The sequence below is a fragment of the Arachis hypogaea genome, chromosome 5, assembly GCF_003086295.3.
Source record: "Arachis hypogaea cultivar Tifrunner chromosome 5, arahy.Tifrunner.gnm2.J5K5, whole genome shotgun sequence".
Classification (NCBI taxonomy): Eukaryota; Viridiplantae; Streptophyta; class Magnoliopsida; order Fabales; family Fabaceae; genus Arachis; species Arachis hypogaea.
The window spans coordinates 96190213-96212209 of NC_092040.1; the positions used below are offsets into that span (position 1 = coordinate 96190213).

Sequence of the window (21997 nt, forward strand, 5' to 3'; positions counted from 1 at the left end):
GCGATGGCGAGGCCAGCAATGCGGCGGCGACCTCCTTCCTGCGGTGGCTTCCTCACGAGTTCTCTCTCTCTGCCCGATCTCCCTCTCTCGTCGACGTTGGGTGGCAACGGCGGATCAGGTTCCACGGCGAGGATGACGGCGGCGATTTGGGATGAGGGCGATGGCGTTTGGCAGTGGGGAGGACGAACGCTGACGATGACGGCTCCTCCTTGCACAGCTCTCTCTCTCTCTTTCCCTCGGTCCGGGTCCTCCTCTTGACGGCGATGAGTGGCGCGGTGGCAGCGGCGGTCTGCAATTGTGGCACGAGCTCCTCCTTCCACCGGCACTCTCCTCTCAGATCTCCTCTCTCCTTTGGCAGCAGCAGTGGCGACGGCGGCAGTGACGCCCGCCATGCCACCTCCCTCTTCTCCCTTCTTCCTTTCGGCGGTCCCTTTCCCAGTTTCCCTTTTCTTTTTTGTTTCTTCTTTCTGCTTTGCAGCTGCTGCTGCTGCATAGGTAGGCTGCGTTTGTGTATGCTGTGTGTGGGTATGGAAAACGGGTAACCGGGTAGGGTTTCAGGGTTAGGGTTTTTGAGTAAAATTAAGGTTAGGGGTAATTTGGTAATTTCAAATAAAATTGGGAATAATATAGTAATTGAAACCCAAATTAAATCCAATACTAATTGTATATAGAAAATAATATTTGCTCATCAATTTTACAAATTATTTTCAATAAAATGTCCAAATCAAATGGTTAAAAATAATATAATTAAATCCTTTATTTTCCTCAAACAGCAGTATTAATATATAAAAATATTAATCATTTAATCCAAATCATATAGAATTATTATTATTTCATAACTACCAACTTTATAATTTAAACATAGAAAATAATTCAATAATTGTAAAATTAAATGAAATTCTGATTTAAATAGCCAAACCTCATTATTTTTGAATTTTTAAAACTTTAAATCATAAATAGAAAAATAATCCAAGAGTATAGAGTTTGGATAAAAACCTTAATTTATTTCAAATTCAATAAATCAAAATTACCTTAAATTATTCTCAATAAAAATGATTTTCCCGAAAATAAAACTGTAAATAAATATATGATTTGAGATTAGTTTAAAGTAGGACTTTTCAAAAGTCTTGGGTCTTACAACCATAGCAAGAAGCTCACCAGAATATCCAACTTAAGGACTTTAACTAAAAATGCTAGGTGGAAGACAACCCACCATGGTATGATCGTTCCTTTTCTTCAATTTTGATTTTATTTTGTTTTGTTTGTTTTTATTTTATGTTATTTTCATTGAACCTGGAATTATTCGTAGCATCTACATTAGCATTGCATATTGCATACTGTATAATTGCATAAAAAAAGAGAGAGAGGGAGAGCATGCGACGCGACAGCGTCGCCGACGCGACCACGTCGCAGGTGGCTCATAGAGAATAATAAATCGAACAGAGAGTCACACAGGAGTGTGGCTGGAGGCGTGCCTTTGGCACAAATCATTCCACGCGACCGCGTCACTGACGCGTCCGCGTCCCATGGGATACATGCCTCCCACGCGTCCGCGTCACCCACGCAGACGCGTGACCTGAAATTTGACGTAAGAAAGGGTGCACGACCGAAAGTTGTGCTGGAGTGGTGCTGGATTGGTGCTGAATGCGCAAGCCTTACCACGCGGATGCATGGCTGATGTGTCCGCGTCACGTCCCTATAATGGCCACTCACGCGATCACATCGACCACGCGACCGCGTCACCCTGGAATTTAGCAATAATGAATTTTGAACAAAGAGTTGTGCGAGCGCGAGGCTGCCCTCGCGCCAGTAGCACAAAATGCGTCATGCATCCGCGTGACCGACGCGACCGTGTCGATTAATTTAAGCGCAAGTCACGCGGACACGTGCCGCACAACTTCTCCAAATCAGCGCCAATTATCTTATCTTTTCTTTTCTAATCCTAATCTCTTTTATTTTTTCTTCTTTTCTTCTTTCTTCCTCACTTTATTTCTTTCACTTCTCATTCCTTTTCACCTTCATTCTATTTTATTTAATTTATTTGCATATTTCATTCATTGCATTTCAATTGAGTGCATATTTTTCTTTTCTTTTCTAAATTCATTATTTTTCCTTTGGTGTTGAATTTTCTTATTTAACTGTTGCATCTTCTCTTGAATTATTTTGGGTGCTTAGTGACTTGTTTTATTCTGGTTAGGTAATATTATTTAAATCAATGCCAATCTTTTATACTTGTATTACTTTTGCATTGACATGAATTTATATTATCTCTCCTTACCCACACTCTCTTCCCTCATTGTTGCAAATTTTCACACTATTGATATGCCATGTGCCCCTACTGTTTTCTCACTTGCATTTCTCACTTGCATGTTGTAGCTACCATGTAGTTGAGACCCCTTATTATTTGGCAATAACACCCATATTTTATTTATTTTCTTATCTTTATTTCTGGGTTACTTTCCTTCTTTTTCTCTTCTTTCAGGATGGCCACCAAAGAAGGAAAGGGAAAACTTCTAAAAGGGGAGACAAACAAGTCCATTTGCACAATCTTTGAAGAAAAGCATCAGTTGGAACAGCCCATCCACCTGCACATCTCAGCATGCACCGAGGACGGTGCACTCTTTAAGTGTGGGGAGGTCGATACCGATCTCCATGTGGGTTAGCTATTTTCTTCTTTTCAACACCATTATCTTATTTTCTTTGTTTGTTCATTATTGCATTTGCATGTTTAATTGCATGTTTGTTTGATTTTATGCATTTAAGTACTGCTTGGTTGAGAAATAATAAGTTTCTTTTTTTTAAGACCCTATTTTTGAAAAAAGTTCACTAATTTAAATTAAAACCTTTTTGTGTTAAATTTGTTTGAAGTTGTATTTGGAACATGGTTTTTGAGCCAAAGAACACACAACCTGTGAGATTTTGAGCTTATTTATATGGTTACATTATTTAACCATAATATTTTATTCTCGTGTATTTTCTTCTCTATAATTGCAATCTGTATTTTGTTCCAGTCTATATGTCCATTGTTTACTGTATTTACATGCTTACATATGATTGAGGCCATATTTGATTATTAACTCACTTATCCCAAATAAGCCTACCTTTTACATCACCTTTGTTAGCCCCTTGAGCTTTTAATCCCCTCTTGTTCTATAACCACATTTCTAGCCTTAAGCAGAAAAATAAATAAAAAATCCCAAGTGAATCTTTGTTAGCTTAAGATAGAAATTGTGCATCAACTAAGTGTGGAGAAACTGTAGGAACATGGGTTAATAAGGGAATGTATCATGTTTCCAATTTATTTGAATATCGGGAATTTGGGAACCTACTCATGAAAAACCAAAATAGAAAAATAATGAAAAATCCATGTGCATTGACAATGTTATGTTTACTTTTATGATTCAAAAAAAAATTTCAGTAAATAAGGGGACAAAATTACCCCAGTGTTAAGCTTTAATGGAAATATCAATGCACATGTGATAAAAGTAAAGAAATATAAAAAATTTGGTACATGAGTATGGGAATCATACAAAAGTGGGAATTATGGGTAGTTAGGCATGAATTTTAAAATTTCTATAGAGTATGTATATGTTAGGTGAAATCTTAGACTACTCAAGGATTCACTTTACTAGCTCACTTGACCTTATATATACCCTTACCTTTACCTTAGCCCCATTACAACCTTGGAAAAGACCTCATGATGTTTGCATTGGTACATTAAACATTGTTGATTGGTTAGGTAAAGAACAAAGTTTAGAAAGTATGACTAGGGAAGAGTAGAGTGATTGACCCTAAACACTTGAGAGTTAGAGTGATATACACTACCAGTGAGGGTTCAATGCTTGATTCTATGTTTCCTGCTTTCATGAGCTATCTTCTTACAAGTTTACTTGTTTTCACTGTATGATTTAAATTAATGGGATTTGATTTGTATTTGTCTTAGAGAACTTGTTTGCTCTTAACCAAGTAGATAGACTCATTTTAGCATATAGTCGCATTCATATACATAGGTTGCATTGCATTGCATTGCATGAGTCTTACTGTTCTTTATTTATTCTCTTTGTCTCCTTGAGCTTAGCATGAGGACATGCTAATGTTTAAGTGTGGGAAGGTTGATAAACCACTATTTTATGGTTTATCTTGTGCTCAATTAAGTGGTTTTTATCAACTCTTTACCCACTTATTCATATGATTTGCATGTTTTACATTTTTCTTCCTGATTTTGTACTATGATTGAAAACATGCTTCTTTGGTCTTAATTTAGCTAATTTTAATCCTCTCTTATTACCATTCGATGCCTTGATATGTGCGCTAAGTGTTTCAGGCTTCATAGGGCAAAAATGGCTTAGAGAATGGAGAGGAAGCTTGCAAAAATGGAAGGAACACAAGAAACTGAGGAGAAGACCAGCGAGAAGCGACGCGGACGCATGGCTCACGCATCCGCGCGATATAGAGGAAATCACAGCAACGCGAATGCGTGCCTGACGCGAGCGCGAGGATTGGAATCTGCACGAGTGACGCGAACGCGTGGACGACGCGATCGCGTGGCAAGGAAAAACGTTGATGACGCGAACGCGTGGACGACGCGATCGCGTGACATGCGCGATCTGCAGAATTTTCAAAAAACACTGGGGGCAATTTCAGGCTGCATTTTGACCCAGTTTTCGGCCCAGAAATGCAGATTAAAGTCAGGAAACATTCACAGACTCAGCATGCATTCAATTACTCACTTTCCATGATTTAGATGTAGTTTTTAGAGAGAGAGGTTCTCTCCTCTCTCTTAGATTTTAGGATTAGGATTCCTCTTAAAGGAATTAGGATTTCTTATTATTTCAATTCTTCATCAGGTTCAATATTGCTTTTACTTTATATTTCTCCTTTACTTTCAGATATTTTAATGATATCCTTTAATTACTCATATTGCCAGATTGACTTATGAACTCTTTATGTTTAGATTGATTTTCTCTTATTAATGCAATTGAGGTATTTCAGATCTGTGATTCTTATTTAGCTTTTTATATTATTGGCTTTAATTGATTAACTGGAATCTCTTGAGTTGTCAAACTCATCGTGATTGATAATTGTTATTCTTGCTGATTAATTTAGATTCCACTAACTCTAGTCTTTCCTTAGGAGTTGGCTAGGACTTGGGAAATCTAACTAATTAGTTCACTTGACTTTCCCTTGCTTACGCAAAGGTTAACTAAGTGGGATTAACGTTCATTCTCATATGAGTAACTAGGATAGGACTTCCGAATTTTCATACCTTGCCAAGAGTTTATTTTATAGTTATTTATTTATTTCACTTGTCATTTAAATTACTTGTTCCTTACTTTCAAAACCCCCAATTTACAAAACTCATAACCAATAATAAGAACATACCTCCCTGCAATTCCTTGAGAAGATGACCCGAGGTTTAAATACTCGGTTATCAATTTTAAAAGGGGTTTATTACTTGTGACAACCAAAACATTTGTAAGAAAGGACTTTTGTTGGTTTAGAAGCTATACTTGCAACGGAAATTTATTCTGAATTTTAGATCACGCAAAAGTTCTCTCTTCAGTAACCGGCCCTTACGAGCTTCCAAGCCAAAGCCTTTCCCCCGATATGGTGGCTGCAACATCCTTCATGAACTTCCCTTAACACGTAGTTCGTCTGGTCGGGGCGTAGGGATTTCAACAAGGGTTGGTTCAATCCTCTCTTGAATAGCTAGCGCTGTACTATTACGTACTTGGCCGCCTCCCTTCTTAACGTTTTTGCCGCCTTGTGGTTGTCGGGGAGCTTGTCGTTTTCCAAAAAGTCAGTAATTGGGTTGATCCATGAGGGAACGACGTCTGCTTGGGTCACGCACAGGGCGACTGATCAAAGAATGATTTCCTGTTCCTGGCTTTGTACTAGCCAGTTTCGATAGGAGGTCGGCTCGTGTGTTTCTTTTCCTTGGGACATGCTGCACCACGACCTCCTCAAAATCCTTGCTTAGACCCCTAACCTTTTCCAGGTACTTTTGTAGCAGAGGGTCCTTGGCTTGATAAGTTCCATTGATTTGGGAGGTGACGACTTGAGAGTGTCACCCCAACTTCTTTTCACAACTGCAGGCCGCTAACAAGGGCCTCATATTCCACCAGGTTGTTTGAGACCGGGAACTCAAACTTGACGGACTGCTCGTATACCATTCCTGGCGGGCTCTCGAGGATTATCCCTACTCCCCCAAACGTTTGGTTGGAAGCTCCGTAAACATGGAGTTTCCATCGTATGTCCGGGGTTTCATGAGGGTCTCCTGTTACTTCCACCAGAAAGTCGGCCATAGCTTGGGCCTTAATTGCATGTCTGGGTTCATATTGCAGGTCATATTGAGATAGCTTGACTGCCTAAGTCATCATCCGCCCCGCCAGGTCGGGTTTTTGCAAGATCTGGCGGATCGCTTGATCTGTTCTGACGATCACCCGATGACTTTAGAAGTATTGTCGCAACCTTCGGGACGAGGTCAAGAGTGCATACGCTAGCATTTCCAATTTGATGTATCTTAACTCTGCCCCTTGCAGTGCTTTGCTAACAAAGTAAACCGATTGTTGGATTTTCCCTTCCTCTCGCACCAAAACGGCCGCCAAGGCTTCATCCGTTACTGCTAAGTATAGAAACAACGTCTCACCATCCTTAGGCTTGCAGAGAACAGGGGGTGCCGAGAGTATGCTCTTGAAGTGGTTGAATGCCTCTTCGCATGATGGAGTCCACTCAAAAGCTATTCCTTTTTTCATCAAGCTAAAGAATGGGAGGGCTTTGGCCGCCGACACGCCGAGAAAACGGGATAGTGCCGCGAGCTTTCCGGCCAGCCTCTGCACGTCCTTGATGCATCCTGGGCTCGTCATTCGCAAAATTGCCTCACATTTCTCAGGCTTGGCTTCAACTCCCTTCTGGGTTAACATGAAACCCAGGAACTTCTTAGCCTCCATGGCAAAAGCGCACTTGAGGGGGTTAAGCCTCATATTGTGTCGTCGGAGGGACACGAACACAGTCTTTAGGTCACCAACTAAGTCTTCCGATTGGCTGGTCTTTACCAAGATGTCATCCACGTACACCTCTACTGACTTCCTGATAAGGTCGCTGAAGACTTTGCTCATCAGCCTTTGATAAGATGCTCTTGCATTCTTTAATCCGAACGGCATTACCCTGTAGGAGTAAGTGCCACCTGGCGTTATAAATGTCGTTTTCTCTTCGTCAGGCCGGTGCATCGGTATCTGGTTGTAACCAGAGTACGCGTCCATAAAACTCAGAAAACGATATCCCGCGACCACGTCCACTAAAGCATCAATGTTAGGGAGGGGGAAAGAGTCATTGGGGCATGCCTTGTTGAGGTCCGAGTAGTCTACACACATCCTCCATTTCCTGTTGGCCTTTTTAACCAGGACTACATTCGACTGCTTGGTCGAGTAGTCTAGTTCCCGAATGAACCCAACTTCTAACAAGCTGGCCGTCTGCTTGGCCACCTCGTTGGCTCTTTTCAGGGACATCTTCCTTTATCTTTGGGCTACGGGCTTGGCATCTACTTTGAGGGCCAGGTGATGTGATATAAACTAGTGGTCGATCCCCGGCATGTCAACTGGTGTCCAGGTGAATAAGTCGCCATTCGCTCGAATCATGTCTATCAAAGGCTCTTTCAGGTTGTGGGGGAGGTTTCTGTTTATGAAAGTGAACTTGTCCTCTGAGTCCCCGACCCTGAACTTTTCCAGGTCTCCTTCAGGCTCTAATCTCGGTTTGTCGTCAATCCTAGCGTCTAGATCGGCTAGGAAGACCCTAGATGCCTCCTTCGACTTCTTCCTTAGGGAGAGGCTGGCATTGTCGCATGCGACCGCCGTTTCCAGGTCTCCCCTGATGGATCCCACTGATCCATCGTTGGCTACAAATTTCATGATCAGCAGCTTGGTACATATTACGCACAGAACTCGTTGATTGTTTTCCTCTCCAAGATAAGGTTGTATGCCGTGGAGTCCCTCAGCACGACGAACTCCGCCACTAGCGACCTCTTTCCTTGACCTCCCCCTATAGAGACCAGGAGAGAGACTATCCCATCCGATTTTATAAAATTATCTCCCAGGCCGACCACCCCATGCTGATGGGTTTTTAGGTCAGTTTCTCAGAGGCCCAGGGCGTCAAACACGTTTCGGAACATAATGTTGGAGTTGGCGCCAGTGTCAACGAGAATTCACTTGACCAAACATGTTCCCACTCTTGCCGTGATTACTATGGGAGGCTTCTCCGGTATGTCATGGAACCATTGATCTTCTGGTCCAAATGATATTGTTGGGGTACTCCTGGGGGAGGGTCCATGGTTAGTTGATGATACGGCCAGAACCTTAGCGTCATTCTTTGCTGCCGACTTCGATCTCGGTGTTACGTCTCTTCCGACCACGACATTCACGATAGTGAGGCCGCGGTCGTTGTCTTCTTCAGGCTCTTGCCTTGGCTTCACAACGCCAGTTTGCCTTCACGGATTGCCTGTTCCAAAGCATCCTTCAAGTCGAAGCAATCCTGGGTTTTATGACCAAAACCTTTGTGGTAGTCATAGTAGAGATTTTTGTTTCCGCCGGTTCTGTCCTTGAGCTGGCGAGGTTTCGACAAGATGCCTTTGTCGGCTATCTGTTGGTACACCTCAACCATCGGGACCGTCAGAGGGGTGTAGTTCGTGAACTTTCCTACTCGAGGGAACGGTTGTCCTTGGAGTGCTCCCTGGACCTTTCCCTGTTCCCGGGCTGGCGAGTTGGAAGATGGGCGGGCTGCCATTTGTTGGCCACCACCACTTGGCTGACCTCCTCGTCGTTGATGTACTCTCTCACCATATTCTGGATTTCCTGCATGGTCCACACAGGTTTGGTAGTGAGGTGTTTCCTGAAGTCTTCATTCAACATCCCGTTTGTCAGACATAGGCTGGCCACTGAGTCGGTCAGTCCGTCAATCTCCAGGTATTTGTTGTTGAACCTGTCAAGATACTTTCTGGTCGGTTCGCCGCTTCTTTGGGTCACCCCTAGAAGGTTGATTAGGTGATTGGCTTTGACAATGCACGTGGTAAATTGTGCTAGAAAGACACGGGTTATGTCTGCAAAAGTCGTCACGGACCCTTGAGGGAGAGCGTTGAACCAACGGATTGCCGGACCCTCCAGGATCATCCTGGCCTCAAAGGCCGTTAGGTACTTCTGGGGGTCTTGGGTTCCATCGTATCTCATGTCCGTTGGCTTGTCAAAATGTTTCGCCAGCTGGACCTCGAGAATGGAGTGGTGAAAGGGGGTTGCTCCCATGATTACGGGGTATCGTCGCCTTCTCGGCCTCTCCCTACTCTCTTCACGGTCTTCCTCCTCCGCATGTCTCGCTAAGGGCCGGGTGTAGATTACGGGGTCTTGCCGTCTCCTCGGTACTTCCCTGCTTTTCCCTTGGCCCTCCGACTCTGCGTGTGTTGGGGGTGATTAGGAGCTCGGTGTACACCTGGAGCGGTTCCTCCGGGGGCTTCTTCCTCGAGTTTCCCTTCTCCTCTGAGGAGACTGGGCATGGGGTTGACTCGGGCCGGGCTGGTAACGTTTCCTGGTAGCCAGCTCCCTCTCCAGGTTTTGCATCTTATGGCGTAACTCCTGCATTATTCTTGCACTGTCGCTTCCCGTCCCTCCAAAAGGACGTCTTTCCCGGGAACAGGAGGGATGCTCTTCCCCTTGGGAGGGGGATCTCGTATGTTCGCGGGAGGAAGCCAAGGAGGCCACCCTACTGGTTTGGTGAGCGTTCTCCTCTACGCGCGGTGCGCCTCCCTCTTGCCCTTTTGCAGAGTATGTGGAGGAGACGGGGGACTTGGATCCGGGTCGCTCGTGCGTGACTGAACTTCCTGAGCTAACGCCGGAGGGAGAGGGATGGAGCTTCACGACCTCCCAGGTTGTTGGAGTGATGAAGGGGGAGCCACCTGAAAAAGGGACTCCGACGCTCAAGTCAGGATCTGTACAAGTTGGCAGAAAAAGTGAGGGTTAGGTGACGTACCTTGGGGAAGGGTAGGACCCTCCCCTTATATAGTCTACACCTAGGGCGAGTCTCACAGGAACAGACCTGCCTTCCAGAAAATTTTCCTTCCCAGCTGTCATGTATCTCGCTGGAAGGGAGAAGGTGTACTGGGTTTTCTCCCGGTTCGGATTTGGCAAACCCGTTGGGTCGATCGGCCGGACCAAAACGTTGGACCAACTAAATCGGGTCGAAACATATACTAATACTAACAAATTTTTAATATTTTATATTAGAAGTGATGGTCTTATAACATTCTTTTTTTCTTTTAAACCTGTGCAAATTCAAGAATTCACTTAAAAATATATTAAAATATTAGAATAGTGAAGTTTAAATCATAAACTCATAAGAGCATATTAGTAAACCATAAAAAAAATCTTATGAGTAAAATTGTAATTTAATTGAATTCTAGACCGATAAACTTATAAGAATTTGAGTTACTTGGACAATTTCATAATGATAAACCGTATTCCGCTTTATTCTTTAATATTACCTAAAAATAGTCATTTTTCAGAGTATTTAGTTAGAATTTTTTTTAAAATACTTATTAAAAAATAATAAAATTTTTTAAAATTTGATATATTCAATTATTGAAAATATAAAACACTTATCATTGGGAATAAGATTTTTTCAAAAAAATAAGATTCTTAGTTCTTAACTAATGCACTTAGCATGCATATACTTGTTAGCGAAATATATTCCAAAATAACTATATTTATTTTGCTAGAGACTAGAGAGAGAAACTTACAGGTTCGGCCATGCGAGGTCATGGACCGGTGTCAAATGCTTCACGCGCCGCTTTGACGACACCATCAATATCTTCTTTTCTTCCTTCCGAGATTCTCGCAATTACCTCTCCTGTTCTTGGATCTATTGTCTCAAACTCACTTCCTATTTATTTTTTCCCAATAACCACAAAAAAAAAAAAACAAAAATTGTTTATATACATTTGATGTACTAATAATGTTAGAGTTTAATTTTTGATGTCCTTGTTAGTAGAAATCAGTTTTACATATGTAACCAATTATACATGGTCACATTACTAATTTTTTTTATTGACGGTATGAATGATTATTAAAAAATAAAGGGAAAATTATTATAAAGGACCATTAGGAAGATTTAATTATTAAAAAGGATTTTTAATTTTAAAATTATTTAAAAAGACTTATTAGGAATTAAATTATTTAAAATTATTTAATCTCTCTTGTATTTTTTAATTCCTAATATATTTTGAGTTCTGTTGATATATACATGAGCTGTATCATTGAATGTGATCAATTGGTTAACACTATCAGTATTAATGAGATCTATGAGTTGAGATTAGTTAAATTTGACTGTGTAGGTAATGCGTTTATTCTGCATATTTTCCTTGGTTCGAAGCCATATCTTATGCATTAAATTTGAATGCGTGCATCTTTCTTCAATTAGCTCTCCTATGATTTTTCCTCCATGATAAATAATTTTTTAGTTTGGTACAACTTCAATATTACCTCCAATGTGAAAATAACAAAAAATTTGTCGACAAACAGTAGATTCTATGTCTATGCAAAAATATAAAACAATAAATAACCAATAATGAGGGAAGAGACATTAAAATCTAAAAACGAGTTTAAAAGAAATATATTACTCAATAGCAATGTTTCTGCAAGGATATACCAAAAAATCAACTTACTTGCCAGGAGTATACTCATAAGTACTACCAGGTCTTAAGTTTTTGTGATTGACAGTAACAAATGTCTCTATGAGTTATAGATGAAGAATAAGGATTTGAGTGTCATAGATAATTAGAAAAAGAATTATGTTAAAAAAAAGAAATAAATGAAAAAATAATGTAAAGATATATTTGTCTCTTCACAAAAAAGATTTGGTCCTTTTTATTAAATATTAAAAAATAAGTCTTTTTAAATAATTTTAAAATTAAAGGTCCTTTTTAATAATTAAATCTTCCTAATGGTCCTTTATAATAATTTTCTCAAAAATAAATGTGATTAGATAATTATATAAAAGATATATTATTCATGTATTAAAATTAAATTTATAATGTTAAATAAATTTTTATAATATCATTAAATTAATTTATTTTTATATATTTATTAAAGTAGTGGATAAAATTTTAAAAATTAATTGTAGTGCAGTTACTAATATGATTATACATGAGATTATATAATTTTAATACACTACAAAAATGTATTCAATTAAATATTTGTGTGTATGAAATATTAGATAAGTGACAGAATTAAACACTTTTATTACTATGATTATGTAATTAAATATCTATGTACAAGAAATTACATAGTATTAATACATATTTAAAATGAATCTGATTCTAAAACAACAAATAGGGATGGCAAAATTTTCGGAGACGCGAAAATTTCTGCGGAGACTGCTCTAAATGTGGAGAATTTTTTTCGCAGGGATGGAGACGGGTGACACAATTCCCCCAAGACAAGCGTGGGGATCCGAGCGGGGATCCCCGTCCTCATTAATTCCCGAAATTCATAAATCTATTGAGTTGTCCTTAATAGTTGAATTATTCTAATCCTCATTTGCATAACCCTTCTTCAATTCAGAGATTTCTAACGCTGTCCATACTCCATTGAACCTCTCTGCAGCTACTCCCTCGCCACTCTCTCTTCTCGTCGCATTGTCACACCTCACCGTGCCATCATCATCACTACATCGTGCTCTCTATTTGCAGTGTTTCTTTTCGTAACTCTGCCGTTGTATCCATTCTCTTCTGTATTCACTCGTCTCCCACCTCGTCCAGTGCTTTGTCTTCTGGCTCGCCATGCGTCCCCCCACTGCGTCATTTCGAAAGAAGTCATTATCTTGTTGTTTAGACATTTTGTATAAAATTTTACTGTTTTTGTATAGGATGAATACTTGCAGCTCTATTCATATGGAAATTAATAATTAGTTAGAACTATCAGATAGATAGGGAATGGGGTCCTCGTAGAGAATGAAACTCTGTGGAGAATAGAGATGAGGAGCAATATTCCTCCACAGCGGGAAACGAAAGCGGGAACGGGGGAACAGGGGAACGGGGAACAAATCTAAGGGCGGGGATAGGAAGTAGGGAGGCATCTCCCGCTCCCGCCCTGCTCCGTTGACATCCCTAACAACAAATAACCTTTGGGTGGTTCAAGATGTCATAATGGAACTTTGTGCAATTAGAAAACGAAATCTTAACCACTTATAATCCATCATATTATAATTATAAAAAACAAATTATTTAATTTTCTTTTATTCATATTGAAAGATTATTGCATAATTCAAAAATTTGTACTTATTTTCAATTTTTTTGGTAAATATTTGTTGTTACTAAAGAATAAGCGGTTAAAAATTATTAACCTAATATTATTAAGGAATATGAATTAAACGAATTAAAAATTATGAATCTACATAAGAAATTTATAAGTCTAATCATTCCATTATGAGAAGAAAAAAGAATTACATTTTGATACTCAGCATCTTAAAATTCTCATATAAATTAAACGAGTTAAAATCAAGAATTATATTAAAACTAGAAAAAAAGATTCAGAATAAATTTTTTTACCAATAATTAGTTAATATTTATCTTTTTTTTATTTATTTTTTTCCATGTTAAACTTGTATCCATTCAATACTAGTACTTTGTTAGTTAATTGTTTGCTGAAAAGTAAATTGATTGCCTAAAAAAATAAATGTCCTTAACTAAATCAACTTTTCTTTAACAAAAAATAATAGTGATAGAATATGCAAGGTTGCGAAAACCGAATTGGTCAATGAACCGATAAGGCGACTGATTCACTAGTTTAATGGTTCGATCGGGGTCAATCGGAGTTCAACCAGTTTAATTAAATATTAAATAAAATTATTAAAAATTTAATATATAATTTTAAATATTTAAATTCAATAATTTCTAAGTCAAAAAATTTTAATATGAAAATAATTTGAGTTATACTTCAACATGAGACTAAAAAATATTATACCTCAAAATTTGATATAGTAATTTTATTAAAAAATTTATTAATAAGGTTTGGTTGACTAATGTATACTAGTTAAACACAGACAAAATTACAACTGCACAATTATAAGAACTTATAACAATGAACCAAAAATTAGAGAGATAAGCACGGTGGATACAATTTGTTCTTAATGCATAATATAATTTTTTTTCTACAATGAAACCAGAAGCACTAATAATTTTTTCCTCCCCTGATTGGTTAGCTGCTAAGCTCTAAACATGTTAAGAAACCAAACTAGTGAACCTCTAATACAGCAGCTTTAGGAATGTAACAATATAATCGGCAACAACAGTAGATCCCAGGTAATAGAATGTGGTGGTGTACTGGTGTCCTCATTGACAATTTGGAATACACCAATTTCAACTTCTAAATGGACCTTCTTCTTCCCAAGCTTCTGTTCTAACTTTAACCCGTTCACCAATAAAGTGAATATATTTCCACTTGAGCCCATATCATTTTGTAACCAATTTACTCTTTTCTTCTTGACCAAGTTTTCTAAAGGCATTTGCCACTCGTCTGATCGTATCTTTGTCAGGTTTTACCTGCAACTCCTCCATGTCTGCAAAATATCTAACTTACAAACATGATAGCTCCATGTCAAAGCATAGAAGAATTAACCTTATAATTGCTGAACAGCTTGCATCAAGGTATAGTAAGATTGATAGTACAATAAAAATATACCTCAATCATCTTTTCTAGCAAATGATGATGATCATATAATGTGACCATTCTAGAAAACAATCTCTTTGAGACAGAACGTGTGTGAGCATGTACAATCATATTCCACAATGCCATGATTGATTGAATTGGATGAGAAATTTGCCATGGCTAAAGAAGCTTATTCGAATCCAAAATTCTGAAATGCAAATTACAAATTACATACAAAATTCAAAATCCAAAATCCAACCTTTAGAATGATTAATTCATATAATTCAGAATTTAAATCAAGAATACAGACTAATTAATTCATATAATTAATTCTTTGTGATTGCTCCATCTTCAATGTACAACAAAAAAAACTAAAATCAGCAAAATAATCAACAAACTCCACCATACAACTAAAATCAGCAAACTCCACAATAAAATCAGGAAACTTCACAGCAAAATTATGAACAAATTAACTCAGTAAACTTCACGGTAAAACTAAAATCAGCAAACTCCACAATAAAATCAACAAACTCCATAGAAATTTATGAACAAGAGGAAAGGGAGTGCTTACCGGCGGCAAAGAGGAAGGGGAGTGACGGCGACAGAAGAGACGGCGACACTGGCGAATACAGAGAAAGAGCTCGAACAGAGAAGAGGAGATGCGGTGGCTGTGGGGCTTGCAGGGCTGTGGTGGCTGCGGGGTTGCAGGGATGCAGTGGCTGTGGAGGTTGCGGTGGTTGTGGAGGTTGCGGTGGCTGTGGGTTCCGGGGCTGGGGGGCTACGCTGCTAGGGTTCTTTTCTTTGTCTTTCTTTGAATTTTCAGAGAGAAGAGATGAGTGGGACTGGGGGCTAGGGGGACTGGGCATCGGGTAGCTATTTAGGTATTTCTTTTTTGAGTAATTACCCAAATCAGTCCTCAAGGATTTTAGAATCGGACATTTTAGTCCCAAAAAAAATTAATACACAGATAAATCTCCAAGGTTTTACTCCAGCGGACAAATCAGTCCCCAGTTCATTTTCCGGCAGATTAATTATCCAGATCGGTCCTCAAAGATTTTAAAAACGGATATTTTAATCCCCAAGAAAAACTAATATACAAATCAATCCTCATCATTTTTTTCTATTAGACATAATTGTCCTCCATCCAAAAATAAAATAAAATAAAATAAATATTATTATTAATTGCACAATAATATTGTACTATATTTTTTATATTTTTTGGACAAAAATAATGATAAATTTATCCATTAAATTCTTTTATATATATATATATATATATATATATATATATATATATATATATATATATATATATATATATATATATATATATATATATATATATATATAATAATAATAATAATAATAATAATAATAATAATAATAATAATAATAATAATAATAATAATAAAATTATTAGAGATTATTTTACAAGAAATTTAAAGTTAAAACTATTTGATATTTTTGTATTTAATATAATCAAAAGATGTCCTATGAAAAAAAATATATGTTTGTATTAAAAAATATGTATTAAAAGAAAAGATTTTAATTTAGATTTATATTAAATACATATTTTTTCAATGTACGCATATTTTTTAAAATAGTACATCTTTTGATTATATTAAATACAAAAATATCAAATGATTTTAATCTTGAATTCTTTTGTAAAATAATCTCTAATAATTTTATTATTATTATTATTATTATTATTATTATTATTATTATTATTATTATTATTATTATTATTATTATTATTATTATTATTATTATTATTGAGTGACTATATATATATATATATGTGTGTGTGTGTGTAAAAATTTAATGAATAAATTTATTATTATTTTTGTTCAAAAAATACAAAAAATAGTACAATATTATTGTGCAATTAATATTAATAATTATTTTATTTTAGTTTAGTTTTGGACGGAGGACTATTATGTCTAATAGAAAAAACGTTGGGGATTTATTTGTACATAAGTTTTTCTTAGGGACTAAAATGTTCGTTTTTAAAATTTTTGGGGACTGATCTGGGTAATTACTCTGCCAGAAAATGAACTGAGGATTGATTTGTCTGCTGGAGTAAAACCTTGGGGATTGATTTGTGTATTAATTTTCTTTGGGGACTAAAATGTCCAATTCTAAAATCCTTGGAGACTGATTTGGGTAATTACTCTTCTTTTTTTTTTCTAAAGGGCTCAAAACGGCACCGTTTTGGAGGGAGTAACTAAACCAGAAACCCGCTAAAAAACCGGACAGTTCTCTCGGTTCACCGGTTAACCGTCAGTTCAACCGATTTTTCATCGGTTTTTTACTAGACGGTTTCTGACCTTACCTGAACTGACTAGGTGACCGATTCCCGGTTATTCCGATTGAACCGGCTGATTCGGATCGATTTTCAGAACCATGAGAATATGTAGACCTCTCACAATTTTCTTGGTTTATAGATCTTAAAAAGAAAAAGTATCTGTAAGCAAATACTTTAAAAACTTACTTATATAAGCCTTTGTAAATTAAGGCCGCTTTTGTTTCTAGACGATGAAACTAAGATTGGGAACTAAAACTCAATACTATATTTGGTGGTTAGAGATTAAAACTAAAATTTCAATTTCAAAATATAAAATTTCAATCATTTCGTTACCAAGTTTTTTAGGACGAAAACTGAAATTTTAATAATATTTTTTTAAAAATACTTTTATTTAATTTTTTAAATTTTATTTCTACTCCTTATCTTTCTATTTATCTTAAATTAAACATAATCATAAAATATAACTCAATTCAATACCTTTTATACTAAATATAATACAAAAACTTAATTTAATTTATATTTCTCCATTTCAGTCTTCATTCCAAACCGAGACTAACATATTAAGTCCGTAAACATATGAAATGTTGGCTTTACCCATTGTATGATCTTCCTCCTTAGAGGAGCTGACCGTCAAGCTAGTGACGGTAAAGAAGCGCTTGTTGGGAGGCAACCCAAAAATAAGTATCCTTAAGTTTAATTATGTTTTATTTCAACTTGATTTCATTTTATTTTTCATTGATTTCTATAGTTTTCCAAGGTTTAATTTAGTTTGTGATCATGTACAATGCTTAGAACAAAGACAGGAGGACTCAGAAGAAATAATAGAACGCCTTGGAGCATAAAAGGCTTGAGCGCTAAATGCCAGGGAGGGCGTTTAGTGTAACAGCCCAGACCATCCGCTAGCACGATATTGTCCGCTTTGGCACATAAGGCCTCACGGTTTTGTCTTTGACGATAGGGATGATAGCCGAAGCCCCCCACACTCACTCGTCAAAACGCGTCATGCTAGGGAGAGGTATGCACGCCCTTATAAGGCATGCTTTGTTCCCTTCCCCAACCGATGTGGGACCTTACAATCCACCCGCCTAAGGGAGCCCAGCGCCCTCGCTGGCACATCGATTTGGGCTCCGGCTCTGATACCACTTTGTCATGGCCCGAACCAAGCCATGACTGGCGCTCAAGGGACAAGTCCCTCAGCAAGCCAAACGACCAAATTTTCAGAAAAACGGACAGAACCTCCTCTGTTTCTAGGACCTTACTAACATAAATATTAACTCCCTGTATCAATAATAAACATCCATTTCCAAAGACAACAACAACAACATATTCCAACCATATCCACAACTAAATATATCCAAAATACGCATCATATATATATATCAAGTTGATAACTAGAGTATATAGTTAAATCCATAAGCCTTACATAACCAACTTATAATTACTATCTAAATAGTTCAGGATTCAAAATAACATAACCCACACGAGGATCCTACCTGTGACATATGGAGCATTGACATAATCTAAATTTTTGAGTAAAGGTTCCATTACATAATTACTTAGCCCTTGGAAAGAAGAAGGGCTCACCAAATTGACTAAGATCTACTGAGGGACAGGTGGAATGGAACCTGGAATGACTCCTGTATCTTAAAAATATGGGAATATAATAGGGTGAGTTTTGCAACTCAGTGAGCAAACATTACATCTATAACCCACACGAGATAATACAGAGTTTACCTTGAAAATTATATTTCTTTTTGGATATGAGAAATTCATATTAATTAATTATGCAAACAAATAGATAAGTAGTTAAGCGGATGAACTGAAATGGGAGTTCTCATTCCAGAAGTCAAATCAAATCAAATATTACACATCTAGGGTGACTCCACCTCTAAGGGTAGTCCTTTTCTCTAGTGTACCCGTACGGTATAACAGATCCAATGTGTGGCCTACACGTTAGGCTAGCAACGCCCCTGCTAGCTGAGGTCTGAGCCAGATGGATCTAGGTTAACGTCATAACCGCTGTTAACTACGGTTTTCTAGTCAGAGTCTCCCAAACTAATCCAAACTAACTCGCTTATAAAAATCTCTAAATTCCATAGTAAATCAAATATATATAAGAATGCAAACTAAAATTTAATTAAAATTCAATAAAGTCAAATAAGAAAACAGATATGCTTTACAAAATATATAAATATCATCTCGTGTGTATTTTTATAAAATTATAGGTTTCACAAATCAATACTTATTTCAAAAAGAATTTAAAATCACAATAATCAAATATTTCCAAAGTCCCAAAAATAACGATCCAATTTAAATATTGATAATAATATACTTAAAAATAATTATAGACATAATATCCACTCACAACTTGGTTCTAAAGAACCGGAAGCAACTCTGAACGCGCCATCGAGCTACCAATTGATGTCCAATAACTTTACAACTCTAGAAATATGACAATAATAATATTTGTGAGCTACTAATATTGTCAATTAACAAAATCTTACTCAATATGACAGAAGCCCCAAATTTCCTAACCCTAATAATCCTAATTCGGATTTATACCTACCCATAAATATAGGGATGACAAAAATTGGAGATATGGTTAATTATTGAGTCAAAGAGTTACCTTGAAACCTCAATAATAATCAGAACTCAAAAGTTAAATGCTTCCTTCACTCATTAAGTTGAAATCACATGATTTAGAGGTTTTGAAAAAAATGAGATTTTGAGTAAATAGAGGTAGAGTAGAGAAGAAAAGAAAGCAAGATGATAAAAGTAAGTTTGATAATATTGGGTGGTTGATTGCAAGGAGAAGAGATGAGGAATTGTAGTTGAGAAGGGAAGAGAAGAGGGGCTTTTTAGTGTTGTTGTTAGGAAGAAATAAAAAGAAAAATGAAAGAAAGAAGGGGATTGTCGAAGGAGGGGGGCAGCGGAGAAGAGAAAAGAAATGTTTAAGTGGGGACATGTGCCCCCCACGTGCTCTCCCCCCTTTTCTTTTTTTTTCTTTCCGGTTACTACATTTAGCGCCAGAAAAGGAGCATAGGTTTTGGCGTTAAACGCTAGAACCAATGTTTAGCACCAGAGAGGAGCAAGAATGATGGGTGTTTAATGCCCAAAATGGGTGTTTATTTCACAATTTGCCCCCCCCTTGGGACGCTAAACGCCAACCCCGGTGTTTATCACCAAGGTGCTCGTCCTTATTCAAAAAAAAAATAATAATAAAGAAGATTCCTTGCTGGCGCTAAATGCCAGGACCGGCGTTTAGTGCCCAGTGTTCTGTTTCGAGAATGAAGAAAAAGTTGTGGCCAATGGTTAAACCCCAAGCCCTACCTACCTTGACCATTCAAACTTATCCCTTCTCTCTCCTCCTTATCCACTTTTCCATCCACATTCATCCATCCTATCACCCATCAAATCCCTTGATTCTCTCAACTTACCCCCACTCCACCCAATCCACTCTTATCTATTCCATTAATCTCTCCTCCCAATAACCCAAAATTCAAATTCAATTTCCCTCCCCCCCAATCCATACCCCATAACCGAATCCAAATCCTCCCTCTCCTGTAAATACCCCCTTCTCCCCCTCTTTTCCACACACCTCCATTCACTCTCTTCCTTTTTACTCTTTCCCTCTATACACTTTGCATTTTCCCTTTCTTCTTCCATTTTAACTGAGGTCAAACCCCCCCATTCTTCATTCTTCTATTTCTTTTCTTTTTTTTTTCTATTTATACCTTACTCCAGGATGAGAAACCCTCTTAAGCTTGGTGTTGGGCGCTCCGCTTTTTCTTTCTCCATTTTTACTATCTTTATGGCACCCAAGACTGGTGAATTGTCCTCTAGAAAGAGAAAGAAAAAGCTCCCGCTTTGGGCCCATAGAACTTCACCCATTTCTTTTCCAAGAACCATGAGGATCATTTTTATGAGGTGATGCACCAGAATAGGGTGATTCTGGAGGTCCGTTTTGAGCTTAAACCGGAGGAGTACCCGGAGATCTGAGAACAGATCTTGAGGCATGGTTGGAAAGTTTTGACCAACCCCATAACTGAGGTTGGAGCCTTGATGGTGCGGAGTTCTATGCCAATGCTTGGGTTACTTACAAGCATGTTAGAGGCGTGAACCCGGATCCAAAGAACTGGCGTACCATGGTCAGAGGGCACATAATGGATTTTAGCCCAGAGAGTGTGAGGGTGGCGCTGCAGTTACCATAGTCACGAGAGGACCCTCATTCCTACACTCGGAGGGTCAACACTGACCAGAAGTTGGATCAGATCATTGCTGACATTTGCCTCCCTGAAGCTCAATGGAGGAGGGATGCTAAACGTCAGCCTTACCAGCTGGGTAGGCATGACCTTAAGCCAGTTGCTCGAAGATAGTTGGAGTTCATCCAATGCTCTATCATCCCTACGGGTAACCATTCTGAGGTTACCCTTGACCGAGTTGTGATGATTTACTGTATCATGCTCGGCAATGAAGTAGAGGTACATGAGGTGATCCCTCAAGAATTCTACAAGATAGCTGACAAGTCCTCCACCTCTGCGAGACTGGCTTTGCCTCATTTCATCTACCGGTTATGTGCAGCAACTGAAAAATTAGTGTCAAAATATTTAAAATTAGTGTCAAAATTCGTATTTTAATTATTTCTACTTCATAAAACTATAAAATTTAATTTTTCTAATTTTTTTAAATAATAATTAATTTATTGGTTAATTATTTACTAATTACTCGGGGTTTACATCCTACCTCCTAACAAAATTTTTGCCCTCGAAAATTTGCTTTCAAATCTTCGTATATGCTTCCTCAAATTCAACCGACTTCATATCATTCATTCTGCCATTCTCCAACATCAATTCAAACACTAATTCAGATTCTCCATTCTCATGTACAAGATCATAAACTTAACCAAATTCAAGCCTAAGTCATACACATTTGTTTCACTCTTAGCTTCGTCTAGCTCTTTTCTCAATGACTACAAACTTTCTTACCCTTTAAGAGTTCTTAAACATCA

The 21997-nt window shown here is 37.8% G+C and overlaps 1 protein-coding gene across 1 annotated transcript; it reads right to left on the minus strand.

The window, feature by feature from the left end:
* Positions 1 to 8690: 8690 nt before the first annotated feature.
* LOC112803805 (uncharacterized) lies at positions 8691 to 9290 on the minus strand. Its single transcript, XM_025847266.1, has one exon. The coding sequence runs from the start codon at positions 9288 to 9290 to the stop codon at positions 8691 to 8693; it is 600 nt and encodes a 199-aa protein (XP_025703051.1).
* Positions 9291 to 21997: the final 12707 nt, after the last annotated feature.